Source organism: Dryobates pubescens, chromosome Z, assembly GCF_014839835.1.
Source record: "Dryobates pubescens isolate bDryPub1 chromosome Z, bDryPub1.pri, whole genome shotgun sequence".
NCBI lineage: Eukaryota > Metazoa > Chordata > Aves > Piciformes > Picidae > Dryobates > Dryobates pubescens.
This window is the reverse complement of record NC_071657.1, coordinates 110,171,615-110,196,595: the sequence shown is the minus strand read 5'-3', so window position 1 is coordinate 110,196,595 and position 24,981 is coordinate 110,171,615. Positions and strand designations below refer to the sequence as shown.

General features: G+C 37.9%; 1 protein-coding gene across 2 annotated transcripts in view; it reads left to right on the top strand.

The window, feature by feature from the left end:
- Positions 1-24,981, top strand: part of CACNA2D1 (calcium voltage-gated channel auxiliary subunit alpha2delta 1) — a 361,672-nt gene that overhangs the window by 178,343 nt on the left and 158,348 nt on the right. For both annotated transcript variants that reach the window (XM_054179081.1, XM_054179082.1), the window contains exon 5: positions 13,209-13,253. In XM_054179081.1, the coding sequence (XP_054035056.1) occupies positions 13,209-13,253 (45 nt within the window). The remainder of the gene's footprint in view (positions 1-13,208; positions 13,254-24,981) is intronic.

Here is a 24,981-nt window from a genome sequence, read left to right as displayed (position 1 = left end):
ATGGACTCTTTGAGTGATTCTGCCCTTTTACTCCTCTCTGATGTGACCCCACCTTGAATACTGTGTCCAGTTTTGGTGTCTCCATCATAAGAAAGACATAGAACTGTTGGAGTAAGTCTAGAGGAGGGCCAAAAAGATGTTCCAAGGGCTGGAACATCTCTGCTATGAGAACAATTTGAAGGAGCTGGTGTTGTTCAGCCTAAAGAGAAGACTCCAAGGGGACCTTAGACCTGCCTTCCAGTACCTGAAGGGATGCGACATGAAAGCTGGAGAGGGACTTTTTATAAAGGTGTCTAGCAACAGGACACGGGGAATGGCCTGAAGCTGAGAAAGAGTAGGTTCAGACTGGATCTTAGGAAGAAGTTCTGCAGTACAAGGGCGGTGAGACTGGAATAGGCTCCTGAGGGAGGTTGTGGATGCCTACTCCTTGGGGTGTTCAAGGACAGGCTGGATGAGACCTTGAGTAGCTGAGTCTAGTTGAGAAGCGTCCTTGCCCATGGTGGGGAGGTTGGAATAGAGGATTTAAGCTATTCTGTGATTTTGTGATTTTATGATTTTTACTTTAGAAGCTTATAGGGAGCTTAACAAGCCCAGGGGTGTCTCTCTGTGATGTACAGACATCTATTAATTTTGAAATATGAGGAATGATTACAGAGGACACATCAGAGTGATGGTTGCTATCAGCTGAAGTGTGATACTCCAAGCAATGAAACACACAATCGTAGAAAAGCTTCTTGCAATTTTGTTTTTGCTTATGCAGTAAAAAAAAAAAAAAAAGAAAGAAAGAAAGAAAAAGCTTTATACAGAAGGATTTGGCTATCTACATGACTATCTATAAGAGGAGTCACAGACTTTTGTTTTTAGAAACCTTTTCCTTATGTTAATAACTGCATCTCTTCTCTGAAGGAGGCCCTAACCTGATCAAACACTGAAGTATCTTTTTCAGTAATTTCAGACTTTACTGAAAAAATGAGGTGATTGTAAGATGTAAAAGTTTAATTCTTTATTACAGATCAATCAAGCCATATTAATTTTGTGCTGCATGTTTATAAGCCTGTTAATTGTAGGCTACATTGAGGCTGTTGAGAAGACTGAGAGGGGATCTCATCAATGTGTATAAATATCTGAGGGGTGGGTGTCAAGTGGAGGGAGCTAAGCTCTTTTCAGTGGTGTGCAATAATAAGACAAGAAACAAAGGGTACAAACTTGAACATAGAAGGTTTCACCTCAACATAAGGAGAAACTTCTTTACAGTGAGGGTGACAGAGCACTGGAGCAAGCTGCTGAGAGAGGTGGTGGAGTCTCCGTCTCTGAACACGTTCAAAATCTGCCTGGATGCATCCCTGTGCAGACTACCATAGGTGATCCTGCTTTGGCAGTGGGGTTGGACTCAATGATCTCCTGAGGTCCCTTCCAATCACTAATGTACTCTGATACTGTGATACATTTCCCTGCTAAGTGTCAAAGTCATTTATTACCTTCATTGCATGTTCCTTCAGGCACAAAAACAGATGGTGCTTTTATGTGATGCTGCTACAAACATAGACTCTGTGCATCCACTGGAGTCATAGTGGCACCCAGTTAAAGGCCAGTGGTTTTCTATAATATCCTGTCTGGTCCAGTGTTCCAAAGACACTAGGGGATCTGAAAACAAACAAACAAAAACCACTATAAGGTCAGGCCAAATAATTCAGATTAGAGTGACTGACTTTTAGGAGTGCAAAGAGGTTCTAAACACAGTCTGAATGCTTTTAAGTGAGCTTTCTGCACAACCACACCTTCTACCACAAGGTGAACCACAGAATGTAGATTCTATAGAGATGCAATAATGAGGGTGCCACAGTGACCTTTTCTGCTATAATCTGTCTCTGTTTTGAGAAAACAAAGCCTGCAGGTTTGATGAACTCAGTGCAGAACAGTGTAAATACAGTCAGATGCTCTTTTTAATCATCTTCCTTCTTAGAGTACACGCTGGCACCACAACCACAGTATCATCTCAGCTTCTGGTTTTCTTTTTTCCCTTTCCTTGCAGAACTCAGTCATACCACAGAGGCTTCGGGTCTTATCAGCATTCATTGCCAAGGAGAGGTCTCAAAATAATTTTTAAATGTGATTTTTATATTAATGTTGTGGTTCAGGCAAAGACTATGATCATAAAATATAAACCCAAAATGCAGTTAGACTTCTAACAAAGTAACTGCAAATGGAGCTTGTGCTTTACTGTTTTGAATTTGGATGAGAACAGTGTGCACTGTATAATAACCTTGACATTAGGTTATACAATTAAATTTCAAATAAATGTATTAAGTCTCTTTATAATTTAATTTGTTACTTCTTTTTCTTTTTTTTTTTTTTTTTTTGTCCTTGAGTAATCTTTCTTCTCCTCTGGCTCACTTTTTAGAAAATGCCTGCTCAAATTAGTTCGCATACAGATCTTGCTGATAAACTAAATTTTCACTGGAAGATTCATTCTTCTAATGACTGTGATGGAGAAAAAAAAATATACCATAAACCTTTCTGTGGATGAGGGTTCTTTAAGTGCTTCTGATAGCATTATAAATGGTCTGTCCAGAACTTGGGGTTTGGTGATGAAAGCTCTTCCACAAGCATTGTACATGAATCATTGTAGAAAGAAACTTGTTGGGGCAATCTGTTTCTGCTTCTAATAAGCTTGCAATCAGCAATGTCCTTGGCAGTCAGATTGGAGCCTTATAATAGGCAGTGAAGTTTTAAGGAGAAAATAGCACAAGCATTCCTTCTACGGAAATATGTATGCACTGACTTCACTGGAACAAATACAAAAGAGGAAGGGCATATAGGCTGCTGGTCATAATACCGAGGTCTATTCAGAGCTGCTAGGAATGTGCCAAAGTGCCAGTTCTAACCCCATTGATATCACCCAATTCCCTAGCTGCATTTACAGCTGGAGAAATGAGACCTACGTAAATGGTTTTAGATTAATGCAGTTACAAATCACAGGTATTTCTAAATGAAACAGCCTTGTCACTTTGAATTTTCTGGTATGTAGGGGAGTGAAAGGAGGGTGGTTTTGACACTTGTGATGGTCCAATTATTTTTCTGCCATAGAGATTCATGAAAAAATTGTACGTGAATTGGAAGGAGGAGAGGAGAATTCTCTATGAAGTAATTGCTGTTATTCCCCAAATAGATCTACAATTACATTTGGTACTGCATTTGATTGCCTTGCAATGGTTGGTTAACTAAAGCAATTTTGTTTCCATCTGGGTTGAAATATTAATTGTACTTACATATGTATAAACATAAGGCATATCTCATTTGTGTTTTAAAAAGGAGAGGTTTTATGGATGGACTATTAGCATCCACTTATTTACATACAGACTGAGACTCAAGACTTTTAGGAAGTATCACTTTAAAATGCCACATGAAAAAACCTTTCAATATGCTTATCTTTTAACCATCTGCATAAATGATGATTTTTGTAGTCCCAGTATTTCTGATACTGCATTCATTGTGATTTTGAAGTGTAGACTGATGTCTACTGGCCTTAAAATTAAAGAAAAAGTCATGTGAAAGATACTTTTGAGTTGTTTGGGGTTTTGTGTGGTTGTGTTGCTTGGTTTTGGTACAGATGTTAGCTGCGTAAAACAGAAGTGAAATATTGCTTAGCAAAGAAATGGAAGATAAAAAAGGTTAACTGAGATAAAACAGGTCTCAGGTGACAAGACTTGATCCCAGAGGTGACCCAGGCAGAGCAGTAGTAGGCATCTCTCTGTTCTTGATTTGTGTTGCAGATTCAAGATTTTCAGGATTGTTTGTAATTTATTGTGGATGTTACCACAATGCTAAATCATTGCATCTTAAAAGCCTCTGCTTTATTCCAAAGAGTCTGCTCAGTGTATATACTTTTCCTTTCAAAAGGGAAAAACTGTGAAGAAAACAAACTAGAATATTTATTTCTCTCAGATCATCAGAGAGAGGATAGAGCTCTCAATAATGGCTTGCACCCCTGAGAATCCTCTTGGTTGCAAAGAGTGTCTGTGGGAAATGAAACTGTTTAGATTTGGTTCCAGACCTGGAGTACAGGAAACTGATCCCTCCAGGCACAAAGCAGAAGGGTGATCTTTTCCCAGTAAGCTCATGTTGTGGAAGTTTTAGCTGCACTAAACACAAGCAAAGTGCAATAGCTGTCTGTCTTCATACAATGCTCTGATCCAAAACCTAGTGAAATAAAGCTTCCATTGACTGAATCATTTTGGATAAGGCTTCACACTTCTAAAACCTGTGTGATTTGGGATAAAAAAATATAAGCTGAATGACTGGTTTAAATTGACAGGTAGATGGTAAAGGTTTTAGGGAGGGTAATATTTTAGTCTCTGGCAGGTGGTGTCTGTCTCCTTTCTGTGATGTATAGCTTTCATGTGTCTATACTTTAATTTAAAATGTACCATGTTGGCCAGGTTGGATGAGGCCTTGACCCTAAGTGTAGTTGAAAGGTGCCCCTGCCTGTGGCATGGAGGATGCAGCAGATGATATCTAAAGTCCCTTCCAACCTAATCCATTCTGTCTCACTGAATGGAACTTAACTTTTTCTTTTTTTCTGTCAGTGACTTTTTTTACACTTTGACATATTTCTACTCAGGCAACAGGGATCTGTGTGTGTGCTAGAAGTGATAGGACAGTGAGATGCGGAGGCAACAACAATGAATCACATTTACTGAAATTGTGTGGGTTTGGGGGTTGTTGTGGTGTTTATTTAATGCTTGTCAAATCACTTATACTATTTTTCAATAGTGCATTCTGAAACTGCAGTTACAGGATGCAAAGCACTCTCACCTTACTTTCCTAGGATCTCCATAATTGTGAAGAAGAGATTCTTAATGTAGAAATTTATTGTGAACATGCCCACACTGAAACCTGTTTGGAGACACATGCCATGGGCTTCACCAGATGAGTACAGAATGTGCCTGATATTCCATTCTGGAAAGAGGATCCCACTGCCTACTTGTCCATCTCCAGCATCCTGCCCCTAATCTTCCAATTCTTATTTTCATAAAGTCTCAGTCATGCCTTCTGGCTTACAGGTTTCTAGGAAGCACTAGTTAGATCTGAGAAATATGTCTTGGAGGCACATCATTAAAAATAAACAAAAATAAGGGTAATGCTGCTTGTGTCTTGCCTGGAGTTTTACAGCTTCCTAGACACTCAGGTGAGTTTTGAGTTTAGAAATCACTGGCTTCCTCAAAAATCTGGGTTGCCATAGGACAATTCTTCTATGCATTTGTTCCATTATATAAGTATGTATAGGTATAGCCCCAATATAAGTCTGGCGGGGATGTTGGAGTACATGATCTCTAAGGTCCCTTCCAACCTTAAGCCATTCTATGACTCTATGATCTTTCGTTCTTAATTTTTGTTGCTGTTGTTATTTATCATCTCTTTAGATGCTTTGAGTGAAGGAGTGCAGTCTTATAATCTAAATTATTGCAAGGATCTCATTCAGGCAGTGAAGTACTTCCCTGATAGGGAACATGCCAAATAAGCTTTCAGAGTAAAGTGAAAAAACATCTTCAATCATTGCAGAATCTTTCAAGAGTTCTGTCTGAAAAATCAAATATATTAGCAGACATCTAATACTTTTTCTTTCCTTATTGACAAGGCAAGTAATTTAAAAACCATGCAGCTTCTGAAAAAGGGGTGGAGAGAAAGAGCTGGGAAAGAAAAAAAGAAAGGTGTGATTTCTCATTATTAAGACACCATACATGTGCATTATCACCTTCATTTTTAATAAGTCTTTAATGTACTTTCTGAAAGCAAAAAATCTCATTAAAAGCAAGAGGTGCTATTGTACTCAATTTATTAACACCTTAGAGGATCTTTACAATAGGAAAGCTTTTTGCAGCCTACATGTTTTCAAAGAGTTCACGGAATTTGTAACACAGGTGAAGCTAACCAGCTTTTTGGTTTTACCTTTCACCTTCAAATGCAGCTGCTGATATAAATCTGTGCTAAGTAATTCTTCACAGTGCTTTACTACTCTTAGTAAATCAGTGAAGTCAATTAGAAATGGAATTAAAAGATGCTTTTTATTTTTGTCTGTAAACCAAATATTTTCACCATCTTTCTCCTTGATTTGTTCCTGCCAGTATAACTAGGATATAACTGGTTTCCTCTGTTTCCATGCAAACGTCTAGGCCAGCTTATTCTCCAATTGCCATGTTAACCTGACCCTTTAATACATTGACATTAGGAAACATTCCAATGTTTTGGAAAATGGAGTATTGACCTGATTAATTCTGCTGAGTTTAAATTACTAATAAGAGAAGAGAATAGTTTTGGGTTTTTATTTATTTTTTTTTTTATTTAGATTCCCCTTTCGCTCTGATAACGTGCAAAAAGTTAATCAAGGGACTGAGCCCATAACATTCAACTATAGCTTTTCCTGATGGAGGCAGACTTCTATAAGATTGTGAAATTCAGAGACTGTTACAAAATTTTAATTCTTACTTCAGAAAAGAAATGCCATTCATAATAGCCACATTTTGGAGACTCAAATTAGACCTAAGATGCTTTTGAGTGTTTGCTGTGAACAGGGTCAAATATTTGGATATAGAAACATAAGGATTTGTACTACACTTAATATTTCACATAAAATATAGTGCCTTTCTGAAATTCTGAGATCAGTTGCTGGGATTTTTGGAGGCCTCAATAGCTTATCCTGTTCTTTTGACACAGGATTCCTGTAAAACACTGCATGAAAAATCAGCTTTCTTTTGACACAGCTCATCATCTTGAGAAAAAGGAGCCAACGTGGAAACTGAAAGCTTTACATATTTAAGTCTGTAGACCTCAGATGTCATGAAATACCATCAAAGAAACAACAACAATCCCATCCCCTCAAAAAAAAACAAAACGCCAACGCCAGAAAAAAACACAAAAACAAACCCACAGAAAAAACAAACAAAAGAACTACCAACAAAACCCAAGCAACAACAACAAAACCCCAACAGTCTAATGACTTAAGAAAAAGGTATCTTACAGGAAGGCTGGAAAGGGACTTCTTACAAGGGTATCTAGTGATAGGACCCAGGGGTCATGATTTGAAGCTGAGGGAGAGTTGGTTCAGACTGGTTCTTAGGAAGAAATTCAGAAGTACAAGGATGGTGATACTCTGAAATAGGTTGCTCAGGGAGGCTGTGGATGCCTCCTCCCTGGGGGTGTTCAAGGCCAGGATGGATGAGACATTGAACAGCGGAGTCTAGTTGAGAGGTGTCCCTGCCCATTGTGGGGGAGGTTGGAGTTGATGATCTCTGAGGTCCCTTCCAACTGAATCCATTCTATGATTTTTTAACTTATGTTTTACTACCAAGAAATTATGTTCCAAGAACAATAACGTGTTCAGTAGTTGAAAAGAAAAATGCCTGATGTTTGTACTTTTGCAGTTGAAATATAAATTTTATGATGGATTCAATTTTGCATTAGTTTTAAAATATTCCAGGAATGCTAGACAGTCTTGTTATTAAGAGGTGCATTTGGCTTAATGGCCTTGGGGATTCTTATCTTCCCATTCCCTGAATACAGTCTAATTCTCATTAGAATTTGAACAGAAGGTGAAACTGGCTTTTTATGTCCTGAAAATGCTGATGTGTGATTCAAGTAGTGGCAGATATCTCCATAGACTTGCCACAAGGCAAGAGATCTGCATAACAGAGCAGAGAGACTCTTCAAAATTAACAATATGCTGATTATTCATGATGCTGATAGACATAAAAAAATTCTACCTGATTTGACCAGGAATGTGGGCTATTAAACATTTATTTACTTTTCTCCTGTTCTTTTGTACAGTGAGCAGACGTGAGCCACTGAGCAAATCAGAACTGTGTAAATAAATGCCCAAACTTGAAGCAACATTAGGATATAGCAAGTCTTGAGAGCTCTAGGCCAGCTCTATGACTGCTTGTAATTTATGTGTTTATGGAAAACATTACCATTCTATTTTCATTTTCCCATTTGGCAGTCCCAAATTATACTGCACTGGAGCACTGTGCCTTGTAACTGTTGTGAAGATATGAAGAATAAATATGACTATGCTAATCCTGAATAGATCTCTGCTTTTAAAAATGGATGAATAATCCCTGATGAATAATTAATTGAGGTAGGATTCTCTTCTTAGTCCATTGGGCATTACCATTTCTCAAGAGAGGAACTTTAGTTTTGCATTTCTGAGAGTTACATATGGGAACAGCAAAACAAAGGAACTTGGCTCCATTGATTTTATTTTTTCTGTGCTTGCACAATATTTTGGTGTTTTCTCCTGATAGAGCTTTTTAAGCTTTGTATGTTATCTTTTTTCCACCTAAAAAAGTGAAAGAATAATTCCAGCAAAAGTTTTCTGCCAGACTGAATGATCCAGGGAGACCTAATAGAGGCCTCCTAGTACCTGAAGGGGGCCTACAAGAGGGCCACAGAGGGACTGTTTCCAAAGGCCTGCAGCGATAGGATGAGGGACAATGGTTTGAAATTAGAGAAGAGGAGATTTAGATTGAATGATGTTAGGAACAAGTGCTTGAACATGATAGTGCTGGAACACTGGAATAGATTGCCCAGGGAGGTAGTGACAGTTACGTGTCCAGAGGTCAGGTTTGACAAGGATCTGAGCAACCTGATCTAGCAGAAGATGTCCCTGCTGACTCCAGGGGGTTGTTTTCTTCTGAAAAACAAACAAACAAACCAACAAACCACCACCCACAACAAACCAACACCAAACCATCCTCAAAGTTTAAAGTTACAAGTGTTTTCATATTGTGCCTGCCTTAAGCCTTCAAAAATACTGTAATCTTGTAAAATAGCTTACCTCATGACTGGAGTCTATGTAGAACACACATTTCAATAGGTTTTTAATTTTTAGAATACACAGTATCTTAATGTATTTCTTCACAAGAAAAAAAAAATCAAGTATGACTTTTTCCAGTGTATACGTTTCTGAGATTCAGCTGCAGAAAATGTATTACACAAAATCCATCCTCATTCAAAGTTAGGAAGCAAATGTTGGAATTGTTATGTGGCATGCTTTCATGCATAATTCAGGCTTCAGAAGAAAGTTCGCAATGGCTTCTCTAAATAGGAAAGCCCTATAACAGTGCTATTAATGTGGTCATGAGAAAAGGAGAAGGAAGAGGTGGTCAAAGCAGAACAAGTGTCCATTTAATTTACTAATTGTGACTTAATTGATCTGATATATTTGGCTGATATCAATTGTTACATAGTCAAAAGAATTATATACTCAATGATGGGAATTTACAGGGTTGAAAGGCTTCAGGTTTTGGGTTCTGTCTGTAAAGCTGTGAAGTAAAGTGCAACTTGTCATAGATGTGAAGGCTGAGGTTCCTCAAAAGTCTTTCTAGAAATAAGATTAGTAAGGTACCTAGACAATATTAATGTTAGCAACTCAAGTACTTCCAGAGTTTTAGATTCTTTCAAGTTTAGACTTAAATGAACTTCAATTTTCAATTCAGATGCCTAGATTCTATCCACTGTCAGCGCTGAATCTTTCAATCTGGCCTCAGATTAAAATCCATCAGAATTGATGTCAAGGACTTGAATGAACATTTTTCATATAATGTATTTTTATATTAAATCTGTGCCTGTACTTCACTCTTATCTGACAAATGATATGCTTATATGAGGGTTGTATGTTTTAGTCACCCTGTCTAGTATGCAGGTGATTAATAAATTACTCAACTTATTTATTGCTCTGAGGCAGCTGTGAATGGACAAGTGACCCTTTCCAGAAGGACAATTTCAGTAAAGGAATAAACTCTAAATGAATGGTGAATATGTTGATCTTTCTCACCTTTTAAAAGAAAGTGTATTCTATCACAAAGAGTATGCAGCACCTCTAATCCTCCTGTAATCGTCACCTTCATCTTTCCATTCTAACTACTAGTCTCAGTTGAATCTTGAGAAAAGCCCTTTGACACAAATCCAATGAAAAAGGCTTATCAGAAGTTATAGTGCAAACTTGACAGGTGTTAATTACTGTATGAAATTTAATATTCTGAGAAAGTACTTTAATCAAATTATGTTTTTGGGGAAAACTGCTTAACCCAAGTGACTAATTTGCCTGTATTATGGGTAATATGGGGAAATAGTTCTGAACTGGGATATTATTGAACTGTTTGCTATTTGTCATTTAATTAAAAATAGCTTGATATTTAAAACATGCTGTTTCTGAGTCCTGTTTCAAAATCAACCTCATGTACCAGTATAGGTTGGAGGCTGATATGTTGGAGAGCAGCTCTGGGGAAAAGGACTTGGGAGTCCTGAAAGACAACAGCATGAACATGAGCCACCAATGTGCCCTTGTGGCCAAGAAGGCCAATAGCATCCTGGGATTTATTGGAAGGGGTGTGGTTAGTAGATCAAGAGAGGTTTCATTCCTCTCTACTCTGTCCTGGTGAGGCCACATCTGCAATATCATGTCCAGTTCTGGGCCACTCGGTTCAAGAAGGACCTCAGGGAACTGCTTGAGAGAGTCCAGCACAGAGCCGCAAAGATGCTGAAGGGAATGGAACATCTCCCATGCAAGGAAAGGCTGAGGGAGCTGGGTCTTGCTTGGAGAAGAGGAGGCTGAGGTGTCACCTTGTTCATGTTTATAAAGATGCAAAGGGCAGTGTGGGGAGGATGAAGCCAGGCTCTGCTTAGTGATGTCCAATGATAGGATAAGGGGCAACAGGTGCAAGCTGGAGCAGAGGAAGTTCCATGCGAGCATAAGGAAAGACTTTTTCACTGTGAGAGTGCTGGAGCCCTGGAACAGGTTGTTCAGAGTGGTTGTGGAGTCTTCTTCTTTGGACACATTCAGAAACCCATCTGGATGTGTTCCTGTGTGACCTGCCCTAGGTGTGCAGCGGATTTGATCTGGATGATCTTTCAAGGTCCCTTCCAAGCCCTAACATCCTCTGGTTCGGTTTTAAGTGCATTTTCTAACCCATTTCTTACAGCCCACATTCACACACAATAACTGCAACTAATTCAATATAGTGCTTGACTTTGTATTCACTGTAAAGACAGGAGCTGAATCAGTATTTCTGCTCATGAATATGAAAAGGGGAAAAAATTGTTATTACCTGGTAATCCCCTTATTTTACATGTGCCATTTCCCTTATGTAAAATTTCAGAGATATAACAAAAGAGGTTGTAGTAGTTTACATCCTTTCTTTTCCTCCCCTCCCCACCTAGTTCCAGACTTTTATTCCCTAAAGGAATTCTCTTTACAAATAGATGTTATTTTATATTTGCTGTAGGTCATATTTATCTTTCTTTGTTGAAGACTCTAATTGTACCTTAAACTGCATGTCAGACCCAATGAGGGATTAAACTAAAACTATCTGGCTTATTTGCCATAGGATTTAATAGGCTGGATTTAAGTCTTAATTACCCTAAAAGGTATTATAGTGAACTTCTTTAGATGCATGTCTTTATCCTAGGGGAAACAGGAAAATTATTTTAAAATTGAAGCAGATGGATTTGCCAACATTTAATGAAGTATTTTTGTAGCATTTATAGGCATTTAAGCTATTCTAATGTTTCCAAAGTGTGTGGGATTCATCTGATTTTAAATGTTTTCCAAAGTTGTATCTGTTCCATTTTTAAACTGAATAGTCACAATCAGATGTTACTTGTCATATGGTTTCATTTTCTCTTGATTTCTTACTTCTTAGTTATTCCTCCATAAATTCAGCTTCAGACTTGTCTTACTAAATCCCTTTGTTCATGAACAGAAGTAACAGTGAATCTTTGTCCCACCTGTCATAGCATTACTGGGAAAAGAACGAAAAATGCCTAGAATATTTGCATTCTGTCTTAGGCTTCCTGACTAAATGTGCAGCATTAGCTGGTGGACAACCATGCTACAGTGGGAAGATTCAAATGTCAAGAAGTTAATAAATAACTAAACTACTTGCTTGAGAACCAACAGCAAAGAATTTTGTTCTTGTCAGCAAGAAGTGGTTAAATTATGACAAATTGTCCTCTAAAGATCTAACTGATCCGTGAATCTAATTGGTGACCTGCACAGCATTAAGTATGTTGTAGCTCTGTATCTCATGTTTTTTATAGTAAGAGTAGTGAGATATGACCAATGTCAGTGTTATTTTATGTGTTATATAGGTAATATCTCCTGACAGGGTAAAGATCTACAATAGATGAATAGCTTAACAAAATGTCTAATATGGGGTTGCATCACGTATTGTGTTTATGAAATGCAATTCTTTAATAGGTGATTTTTAAAAGTACATTTTAGTCCAGCAGTAGATAGCAGTGCTATTTTAAACAAGTTGTTTGACATAAAGAAATATAATTTCTTCACTTATTGAAAAATTAAAGGGACTTAAAAGATGGTATGTACATACATGAGTCTGCTTCATCCAGAAATGCACATACTTGCTTATTTTCATTCAAAAAATATAGAGCACATTGCGACAATTCTATGTAGTGGAAAGCTTCTATTGTGAACCTAAATTTTTCAGGCTTTTGAACGATTCAGAAATATTTCAGAAGAAAACAAAACTGCTTTCTGTAGGAAATACACCAATTGTCAAACTGTTGTGGATGTTACAGTGAATGGAGCTTCTGTCTGATTTGTAATGGAAACTAGTAATCTTCTCCTTCATTGCTTACTTGAATTACATGGAGCAGTGTTTCCACAGAGCTGCCAGGATCCACTCTATGCTACAAAAGCTAGACACTCCTCTGAGGTGTTTTCCTAGGTTTTATTTTCACCACAGGAAGTGAATAAAACAAGAAACGCGTATGTAACAAAGACTTAACCCACTTAGCAATGCCCCTGCACCATTGTATCTGTTGCCTGACAGATGTCATGGTCCATAACTTACCTCATTGCATAATGAGAGTCCTATGTCTGTAAAAGAAATGGCTTAGAAAGGTTTTTATGAGCTCTGGATTTTCTCCAATGTTGTTTGTACTTTTCTAGTTGTCTTTTGGAGTGACTTATGTAGCTTACCACAACATATTTGTTTAATGAATGAAGTTAAATGGGAGGATGGGAAATATTACATACAACAGGGAGCAAGAAAAGGTCTGATTTTGTCATATTTTGAAAAGAATGCATGAAGAAATGTGGATTTATTTGAAAATGTATTTAGTTACAAGTTATTACTAGTACACTTTATTCTTGCAAACTAACACAATTACTTTTCTTTCTCTCACAGAATAATGATATCATCTATTACAATGCAAAAGATGACCAGAACGACGTAAGTAATACATTTCTTCTTGTTACATTACCTGTAATTTCAGAGAATTTAAAAATTTAAAATCTTAATGAAACTCTAAGACTAGCATTGAAATACTTTGCAGAAGAAAGAAACCAAGAAACTTAGAAATGCCTAGAAAAGTTTCCTCAAGATCCAGATAATATTTTTTGTTCTAACTCTCAAAGTCTGTCTTCCCTTATAGAGTCTGAGTTACTGATGAGGTAGGGAATGTCCTGGGAGAAGATCCTTACAGCAGTATCATTCACTTTTTGAAATGTAATAAAACCATAGTTATAGGACTAGAGAATCAAAATTATAAATGTAAATAATTTATATGTCTCTGAAGGAAACATTTTCTGGCCCTGACTTCTAAACTCATATTAATCCTGGTTTGTTTGTTTGTTTCTTAGTAAGATATATATATACACATGGGTGGAACACAGATGTAAAATGTTACTGAACATCTGTTTGTATCCACTTTGTGATCTGTCATGTGACTGCAATAAGCTTTGGGGAAACTGAAAATGCAGCCCTAAGTTTTAGACAAAATGTGTATTTCAGTTCCTGCTTGTGCTAAAACTCTCAGTTGAAGTGGCTTAAGTTTCCTGTCTGGTTTTAACTATCAAAAATCTTAATGCTTTTGGGGGAGAAGACAAGTTATCCTCACCTTTACATGAGATAATACAACTGCTTGTATTCATTATAGATTTAATTTATAAAACCACAGAAAAATTGATGTAAAAGTATTAGTTAGAATTGCCAGCATGCTTCATTTGCACTTTTTAATCAAGTATTCTTTAGAGATTGATGGCTTCACTACTGTAATTGATGCTTGTGCTGTAAGGCTATTAAGGGAGATACATAGATCATGTCAAGCCGAACTCTTTTATATGCTTGTGTAGAGTTATGAGTACTGGAATTCATATACAAGAAGGCTCTACTGTCTTGAGTTTTAATATTTGCATACTTTAAGGAAAATGCATTAGAAGTAACCTAAATTTGAAAGGTATTGGCCTCTTCTCATTAAATTCAATGGCATGGCATGTTCTAATCACTTCTGGAAATAGATTTACAAAGCATAAACATAATATTGAGAAAGGTCTTGAGGTGACTGCTTCTACAATGTAAATCCAAATCTGTTACAAAGGCAGAAGAGGAAATTATGTGCCTGAATATATTATCATTTATTTTGACTTGCCTCTTTATTCCCAGGAGACAAAAAACAAACAAACAAACAAACGCACCAACCAACCAACCGAAAAACACAGACAAAAAGCCAACAACATGCCCCAACACCACCAAAAATCCCCCCAAAATGGAAAAAAAGAAAGTTTCCATTTTCTGTCCAATTTTAATTTCCCTTTCAATTTTATTTCTTTTTTATGACTTTTTGAACTCTTTGAATGAAGTTTATAATCACCTTAATTGTTGAGTTAAGAATAGTTTCATGTGAGTCAGGACCAACCTTTCAAGGAACAGGTAACATTGGAACTGCGTCTAGCAGAAGTAGGACAGTGATGATGCCCCTGTACTTGGCCATGATGTGTCCACAGTTTGAGTGCTGTGTTCAGTTCTGGGTGCCACATTCAGGCTAGATGTTAGGAAAAAGTTCTATACAGAAAGAGTGATTGCACATTGGAATGGGCTGCCTGGGGAGGTGGTGGAGTCACCATCACTGGAGGTTTTCAGGAGGAGACTTGATGGGGTGCTTGGTGCCGTGGGTTAGTTGTTTGGGTAGTGTTTGATTGGTTGATGGGTTGGACACGATGATCTTGAAGGTCTCTTCCAACCTGGTTTATTCTATGTATGTATTCTATGTATGTATGTATTACAGGAAAGACATTGAGGTCCTGGAGCATGACCAGAGAAGAGCAATGAGGCTGGTGAGGGATTTGGAGGGCATGGCATAGGAGGAATCATAGAATGGATTAGGTTGGAAAGGACCTTAGAGATCATCTACTCCAGCCTCCCTGCCATGGGCAGGGACACCTCTCAACTAGACTCAGCTGCTCATGGCCTCATCCAACCTGGTCTTGAACACCCCCCCAGGGAGGAGGCATCCACAACCTCCCTGGGCAACCTGTTCCAGAGTCTCACCACCCTCATACCAAAGAACTTCTTCCTAAGCTCCAGTCTAAACCCCTCTCCCTCAGCTTATAAACCATTCCCCCTTGTCCTATTACTAGACAGCTGCATGAAAAGTCCCTCTCCAGCCTTTCTGTAGGTTCCCCTTAGGTACTGGAAGGCAGATGGTGACTTTTTCCCCTAAAGCTTAGAATAGAATAGAATAAAATAGAATAGAATAGAATAGAATACAATTAACCAGGCTGGAAAAGACCTTTGAGATCATCAAAGGTCCTGCTGGCCACACTCCTCTTGATGCAGCGCAGCACAATGGGCTTCACGATGGCACTGCTTCTCATCAATCAGTCAAACCAAGCCTCTTTCATCAGAGCTACTCTCAACCTTCTCTGAACTCACTTCTAGATGTGTGTTTCTCTCTTTTGACCATGTTTCTATAATGGACTCTTCCAGATCTCTTTTTAGATGTTAAAAGAAAATAGAAGAAATCTCACAGGTCTTCTTGTCAGTTTTCACTTGCCCCCACATCTCCTTTGCAAATTATAGCTTTATCAGAAAAGCAATAAAGCAATCCTTCAACTTAAATTCTTTGGTTTGTTTTTGTTTGGTTTGGGTTTGGTTTGTTTTGGGGTTGTTTTGTTTGTTTGTTTGTTTGTTTGTTTTCTTTTTTCTCTCTATGTTAATACACTGTAGTATAGTTTGTCTTCTTTCTTCCTGTTTGTGCTGTTTATTGTCTTTTATCAACAGCTGTCCTGAAGGGCTTTTTTGAATCTCATGACTGTATTTTCTTGGACTTTAAAAAAACCCCAGACAACAAAAGACTACATAAAAACCAGTCATTCTTTGGCCTTTGGATTTTTATCTTTCAGATAAAACAATCAATTTGTAATCATTTAGTCCATCAATCTGTAACACACCTTTTGCATTTTTTTCTTTGTAACACCATTTAGATTCTACTTGCTTATTTTGCCCACAGAGCTGTATGTAATGTGTGAGCACTTCATGATAATTAATGAGCTTTACCCTTACAACAAAGTAGAAGGTATTATATTCTCATTTTTCATTATCTCATAGGAAAATAATGGCCAAACTTGTGATTTAATACAGGTCTCTGAGATTTTCATTCACTGTCCTATTCTCTTGAACCCTTTCAGTTTGATATATTGCAGTCTGTGTCGTGCACTTTAATTTGCAGGTTTCGACTGCTTGTGTCACATTTGGACAAATGCTGTAGAGCTTTTATTGGACAGCTGAGCAGTACCACATTAAGATGCCCTTTTCTCTGAGTTTTAATATTGCTTTTCCCATTTTCTCTTACTGTCCTTTGTGTGGCATTCTGTTGATAATCATCTTTGCTTCAGTGTTCAGATCTCTGTTTTGTACTGGTCTCTATTTTATTTCTAGTGACTTCAGATCTTCTTTATAAATGTAATTTTTCTGTTTCCATGTGTTCAGGTAGTCCAACTTTCCACTATGCACTCAAGGGTTGTTTTAAAATAATAATGACTTTTCTTAATCTAGAGCAACTGAAAAGCTCTTGTAAAATTAGGAAAGGGTGTTCAGGTGTGAATTTAAGGTTGGGTTTTTAACATACCACAATTCTGAGTGTGTAAGCTGGAATGCATTGGATGGAGAGCATAGAAATTGAGTACAATAATTTTTTGCCTGCTCTTTTGTAAGTGGTTTGTTTTTTCTTTTTTTTAAATCTCAGTAATCTTCACTGGGAAATGTGAGTAAGCTATAAACCTGTTCTCTTTCCATCCTCTCCAAACATCATCTAGTCCAACCCCCTCTCTGCAGTGAGCAAGGACATACTTCACTAGATCAGGTTGCTCAGAGCCTTGTTGAGCCTCACCTTGAATATCTCCAGGGAAGGGGACTCAGTTACCTCCCAGGCAACCTGTTCCAGTGGTCCATCACCCTAATGGTTATCCTATCATTGCAGGCCTTTGGAAACAGTCTCTCTGCAGCCTTCTTGTAGGCCCCCTTCAGGTACTGGAAAGCTACTATTAGGTCTCCCCAGAGCCTTCTCCAGGCTGAACAACCCCAGCTCTCTGCCTATCCTCACAGCAGAAGTGTTCCAGGCCCACTGATCATTTTTTTGTGGCACTCTTCTGGACCTGCTCTGCCAGGCCCATGTCCTTCCTGCATTGAGGGCTCCAGCACTGGACACAATACTCCACGTGAGGTCTCACCAGAGCAGAGCAGAATGGCAGAATCACCTCTCTTGTCCTGCTGGCCCTGATGCTTTTGATGCAGTCCAGGATACCATTAGCCTTCCTGGCTGCAAGTACACACTGTTGGCTTATGTCCAGCTTCTCATCCACCAGTAACCCCAGGTCCTTTGCTGCAGAGGTGTGCTCAATCTTATCATCATCAAATCATAGAATGGTCTGGGTTGGAAGGGACCTCCAAAGTCCAACCTCCTATCATCTCCCAGCCTGTATTGGTATCTAGGATTGCCCCTACCTAGGCACAGGACCTTACACTTTGTGTTATAGCACCTTGTGAGATTCTCCTCATCCCACCTCTCCAACTTGTCCAGGTCCCTCTCCAAAGGACTTAATCTTCTTCACAGAATCCTAGAATGGTCTGGGCTGGAGGGGACCTCCAAAGATCATCTAGTCCAACCCACTCTGCAGTAAGTGGGGGCATCCTCAACTAGATGAGGCTGCCCAGAGCCCTTAATTTTAGCCATTTCATAGTCCCTTGACTTTCAACTCTTTTAGAAAAATTGCACAGAATCACAGAATATTAGGGGTTTGAAGTGACCTCCAAAGATTGAGTCCAAATGCATACTCCAGTGTTTATGCTGTGCACTTTGCTCTTTCATGTCTGGAATCTAAAGTTATAATTTCTAACAGTGTGATTTGGAAGCCATTCTTTTGAATGTGACTACCAGAATTGATAACGAGGGCATGACTGACATTGTCTGCAAGTATCAAGACTTTTTGTTCTCTGAGGAATGTTTCCCTTTTGCCAAGCATCAGTGTGAAACATGTCAGGTCTTTCTATTATAGGTAAGCTTGAGTCTAGCCCATAGGGAGAAAAGATATTCTTTTCCCTTTCTATTGAAATTAAAATGATCTATTGCCACAGGCAGCAGGGATTCTTGCTTTTTTTTATTACTATTTTTTAAGGTTTCCAGTTAAAAATCTAGGTGTCAGGTTTATATTATTTATTCAAATTTGAGCAAGACTTCTCCCAAATGAATATATGTTCGAGGCTACAATGAAAAATACATGAAGATGAAATATATGACTTCCCCAAAGCTATCTCCTACCTGTGAAACAGAGTTATGAAATAATAATGGCAAGAGTGATAACTGTAGTTGCAACATCCTAAAACAGATGAGGATGTTCTTAATGCAGAGAATCCTACCTCGAAGGCAAATTTGCACAAAAGAGCAGTGCTTGGTCTCCCCTATGCAGGCTGAATTTATTTCAAATCAAAGATCAACAACTAAAGCTAGTGATTCAGCAGTTTAATGGACTATTTCTTCCTTCAGTATATCCCCTACTAATATCAAATGCATGAGTGATAACAATTGCAGTGACTCTAGTGTAATTGTTTATTGGTAAATAAAACCAACTCCAAAACCTGAATTTGTAATAGAATCACAAAATGTTAGGAGCTGGAAGGGATCATTTAGTCCAACTCCCACTGACAGAGCAGGAATCACCTAGAGTAGATAACACAGGAACACATCCAGGCAAGGTTTGAATGTCTCCAGTGAAGGAGACTCCACAACCTCTCTGGGCAGCCTGTTCCAGTGTTCTGTCATCCTCACAGTGAAAAAATTTTTACTTATGTTAATGTAGAACCTCCTCTGCTCCAGTTTGCACCTGTTGCCTCTTGTCGTATCTTTGGATATCACTGAGAAGAGCCTGGCTCTGTCTCCTGACACTTGCTCTTCACATCTTTATAAATATGAATGAGGTCACCCCTCAGTCTCCTCCAACTTTGTTGGTTAGAATTGGGTCACCTAGCCTGTCCTCTCTTTTTTGCACACGTGCTTAAGGCCCTTTCACTTACTGCACTCCATTGTGGTATGCCAGATAAAGCAGTGACCTTGGTTTCTATAGCAGCAAGTACAAGCAAGAGTGTTTCTATGTATCAACCTTTAAGTAATAACTATAAACTGCAAGTGTTACCACTTGGAGAAGCAGACACTGCCTGCAAAACTCTGCTGTCTATTTCCGAAGGCATGGCCACTTAGAAGAGACTGATCTGAAAAGCAAAATTGCTGAATATGAAATTGGTTCTGTTGTTTCCAGTCTTACTTCATTAACAACTTTAGTCTCCAGTACTTGCCATAACTGGCAAAGCACCAGAGCTTCAGAATGGAACCCTCTCATTTTATGCAAGGTTATTTACTCTGCAGTTATGCACCTGGGTCATATTTTCAGTAGAGCTGAATAGGAAACAATCTGGAGTGTAGATTCAGAAACATTTCTTGCCCACATGGCTGTGAGAGGCCATCTGTGCAGCTGCTTTTTTCTTGTGTCTTGAAACTCTTCCACATGTTTAGTGTTGGTATTTGAAAATATGGAGTAAACCTACTCCTGCAGCTTATTTGTGTTGTATACTACGAATAACTTTTCATCCATTGGGTAATCATACTTTTGAACTAATCAGCTCATACTTTAAAAGTCGTTTTTTTCCCCTTTTTGGTGTTTTATTTTGTTTGGTTGGTTTGGGGTTTTGGCTTGTTTGTGGGGGTTTTGGTGTGGGTTTTTGTTTGTTTGTTTGTTTATTTGTTGTTGTGGTGGTGGTGGAGTTTTTGTTTTGTTTTGTTCTTTCAAAGTCTGATCTGTTTCTTCATCTTTTTCTCAGTCTCTGTCAATGCTACTGAAATTTGTCAGCATTTTTAGTATTTTAGCATATAAAAGCTTTTAGAGAAAACCATAAATGGTCTTACATATTGTTATGGCATTTTACTTAAATTACATATACGGTATTTAGTCTACAGGGAAAGTCTAAGGTCAGTATGTAACCCAGAGGTCAGTGCATGGTTTTGTGTTACCTACTGCTTTTATCTGCCTGGGTACACTTGGAATTTGATTAATGATAAGCTGCATTATATTTATGTGAGCATGAATTAGTGAGTGATGTTAGTATAGTGTTTTGAGCCCAATTAGTATTATCTTAGAGAATAACAGAATAAAATGATCTTCTGGAGTTCCTGTAGTCCAACCTCCTTCTCAAATCAGGGCTATACTTGTTAAAAAATATTTTAATTGACACAGAAGATGGTAGAAATTAAGAAGAAAGAATAGTAACTAATCAGTATGCTACAGGATGTACAAAATCTGGACCTAACTAGTATGACCAAATATAAGAATGAACTGTGAAACAGGATCAGTTGATGGCTTAGCAAAGCATGGCAAAGACAACTCCATGAGATGGGAAAATCAAATTAATTAAATGTTCACATGCAGTTGGTATTATAACTAATTCCCAGTGAAGCATTAAGAAGATTTAACAGTTCTTGTTCTCCAGGGATATGATCTTTAATCAGATGTGGGGGTGGTAAAAGGTAGGCAGTGTAATTTATTCCAATAAGAGTAGAGGAGTTCCTACTTTGAAATGTAATTGACTGATGTACAAAAAATAATCTGGAGTACATTTTGGTTCTGAAATTGTAGATGACCAAATATATGACCAAGACTTTAGTCAAGGATGGGTTTTTATTTTACAATTTTTATTTTAATACACATGTTTTGAGTATGTTAAGGAGATGTGAATGATCAATGATTTAAAGAAGGCTACGCCTCATCCAACCTGTCTGTGAATGTTTCCAGGGAAGGGGAATTTACCAGCTCTCTGGGCAATCTGTTCCAGTGTTTCATCACCCTCATTGTAAAAAATGGTTTCCTTTTATTTAGTCTAAATCTACCTTTTTTTTTTTAGTTTAAAATCATTACATCTTACCATGTCACTATAGGCCCTATCGAAGTGTCTGTTCCCAGACTTTCAAGTCCTTATTACATGAGGGATTCATTTATTCATGAAACCAAAGTCATGATGCAGTGAAAATTTTAAATAGTTTGGGATACAAAGAAAAAAACCCATTGTGTTAGAGATAGATAATAATTTTGTGAGTACCTAAAAGTTCTGATCTGGAACTGTGAAGATCAATAGAAATGCTGTTGAACCATCCATAAAAAACCTAATGTAGTCATGTAGTCATACATTAGACAGTGAGGATTCTGCAAGTAGATGTATAGAAATTATTATCAACAGAAGACAGTTTGCACTGTTCCATTAATTTAATTAATATTCTTACTTGCATGTGGTAGCCAAATTACTTGTTTACAAGCATATGGGAACACCAAAAGCACTGAGCCATCAGTGGGCCAAGAAGGTCAAGAGCATCCTTGCCTGTATCAAAACTGGTGTGTCCAGCAGGAGTAGGACAGTGATGGTGCCCCAGTACTCGTTTCTGGTGAGACCACGAGTTCAGTGTTCAGTTCTGAGTCGCATAAGATAGGAAAGATACTGCGAGGGTGCCCAGGAAAGAGCAATGAGCAGGAGCAGCTGAAAGAACTGGGGTTGTTTAGTCTGCAAAAGAGAAGGCTAAGGACAGATGCTATTGCTCTTTACAACTGCCTGAAAGGAGATCAGAGTAAGGCTGTTGTTCTCTTCTCCCAAGTAACCAGCAATAGGATGAGAGGAAATGGTTTGAATTGTACCAGGGGATGTTTAGATTGGATGTTAGGAAAAACATCTCAGAGAGTGGTGAGGCTGTCCAGGGAGGTGATGGAATCACTATGCTTGGAGGAGTTCAAAAAGCTGTAGATGTCCTGCTTCAGGGTATAGTTTAGTAGTCATGGTAGCTGGGTTACAGCTAGACTCTTTTTAAAAAGTCTTTTTCAACAATAATGATTCTATGAAACTGGCCCTTGGGCATAACACACTAACAGTTGCAATTGGAAAACTGTTTCCCTGTATCTGAAGATACCCTGACCCTACAAAGATATATATGTATATATATTCTTGTGTTTGTTTATATGATTTGTATATATTCTTATGTTTGACATCCTTTTGTTGTCTAACCAGATGACATAAGAATATTGATGTTCTGAGCCAACTATTTTCTTAGTGGTTTTGTAACTCTATCATTGAGTTTTGTCTCTCAGAGTATAGAGAAGAGCATAACTTAAAATCTTAGTGTAGCTGAATGAAGGCTGCAGTCCCCCACTGCCACACAAAAAAAAGTGAAGTAAACTGTTTACAGTTGTCACAACCACTTACATGCATTTGGCAATGTTTCCACAGCTGGAAAATCACATCTATCAAAAAGATAATAGAAACAGTTATCAGAAGCCCATGCACTCATGACATTATCTAAAATGCAGTGAGAATGCTGTGGCTATTAGAAATTCTGCCTCTTCAAAATTGACTTCCCTCTATCTTGTCTTTATAAGACCTGTTCCCATCTTTTGCTTGCTGCAGGCATATTGCTGAGCCATGTGCTTCAAGCAACATCTTATTTTACTCTCCTTCTCAGGTTGAGTTGTAGATTTTAATGGGGCCATCAGCAGTGTTGAAGGAGCTGTGTACATAGTTCTGCTGAATTACTTTCCTCAAGAAGGGTTAAAGAAACACAACAGAACAGCATACCTTATTTTGAGTAAGGACCTGAGTGCAGCAAAAATTCTGTGGATATTTTTTATATAAAACCATATCTTTGTACAGAGCAGAACAGAACACCAAAAGAAACATGGGCAGTGAGACTCAGCTGTTCAAAATTTTACAGTTCAAAATTTCAGTAGATATTCAGAGAAGGAAAACAACAACAACAACAACAACAACAACAACAACAACAACAACAACAACAACAACAACAAACCAAAAACCTGGAAACCTGTAGGTGAAAATATAAAACTTTTGGAAGAGAGAAGGTGACGTAATGGTGACATTGCAGTACCTGAAGTGAGCCTACAAGAAGGCTGTGGAGGGACTGTTTCCAAAGGCCTGTAGTGATAGGCTGAGGGAAAATGGTTTAAATTAGAGAAGAAGAGATTTAGATTGCATGTTAGAACAAATTCTTTGCTGTGTGGATGGTGGAACACTGGGACAGGTTGGCCAGGGATTTAGTTGAGGCCCCATGCATGGAAATATTCAGAGTTAGTCTCTACAAGGCTCTGAGCAACCTCATCTAGTGGAGGATGTCCCTGCTCACTATAGAGGGAGTTTTAACTAAATGACCTTTTGGAGGTTCCTTCCAACCCAAACCAGTCTGTGATTCTATGAATAAATGGAATAATAGAATTTTGGTCTTGCTAAAACTGTAGGAACGGTGAAATGTTATGCAAAACTGAATCCAGGGATACTAGGGTGAAAAGAAGTAATCATCTGCTTTCTGGTTTACATGGGTATGGAAGCAGACAGGTGTCCTTACTTCTTGCTGGATAATAGTTCAGGAATTTGAAAAAAAAAAATAATTCTTTTTTCTCATACAAAATATGTTCTGATGCTTTGACCCACTTCTACACTGATCCCGAAAAGAGTTTGCCTTCACAAAACAACTGAAGTTAGTAAAGAAATAAAATCCACTGGTCTCCCTCTGGCTGTGATAATAGAAAGTGAAATTGGCAGCTGTATTGGACTTAAAAAAATCAGAATGTAAACCTCCTTTTTATTTTAGATCATGCCAAAATTGGGTTAGCCAAGACCACAAAGAACAGCTACAGAAGAATCCACTTCACCTGAATTTTTGTCATCAATTGACCTTTGTTTTGTTGGTGAGCAATAGAGATGTGAAAATATACTCTATTTTAAAAGGAACAAACAACAGACTGTAAAATGGCACAAATGTGAGACAAAAAGAGAAATGGAATGAGTTTGTCTCATGAGGGAGGGAGAAATAGGTCTGGAGATTCATTGCAGAGAAATGAGTAAGATGTTTTGCTGACTGTCAGTGGTAGGTAACAATGTAATTCAATAAGTGAAGGCCAGGTTTGAATACAGAGAAAATTAATCATTGGACAGTATCTCCTGTGGGATTTTCCTGTGCCAGTATTGATTATATTTCAACTTCTGACTCGAGAGAAAAATTGGTTGGAGTTGGATTTTAATTATATTCACTTGCTGGATTACTTTCCTTCAAAATATGTTTTGCTGCTTTCTTGAAAAAAAAATGGTTAACTCTGTACTGAAACTGTACCAACCAATGGCATAATCGGTCAGGCTTTTAATAGATATACCAACCTAAAATAATTAATATCATTGAAGTTTTCCTTTTTAATCTTTCCTTATCTTTCCTAGTTAAGACAAAAGTGACTTTAAAATCATAATTTTGACAAATAGAAACCAAAATTATTTTAAGTTTGTATAGAAGGATCCACTATAAACATTGGATGTGTAAAGCCTGGCCCAGCATTAGTCTTGACTGGTTAGGAGGTAGTGGCCCAAGTGAGTACAACACTAATTTACCTGTGATTCTTCTAATAATTTTCTGTTGTGTGCAGATTAGCTCAGACACCTTTAGATTTAACAGTAAAATCCATCACCCCCTGAAGAAAATGGCAAAACTTTTACAGGGTTTTGTCATTTGGTGTCTCTTTTTTTAGGGGCAGATTCAATATCAGAGCTGTACATCACAAAATATTCTCAAGAAAAGTCAACAATAGGATATGAA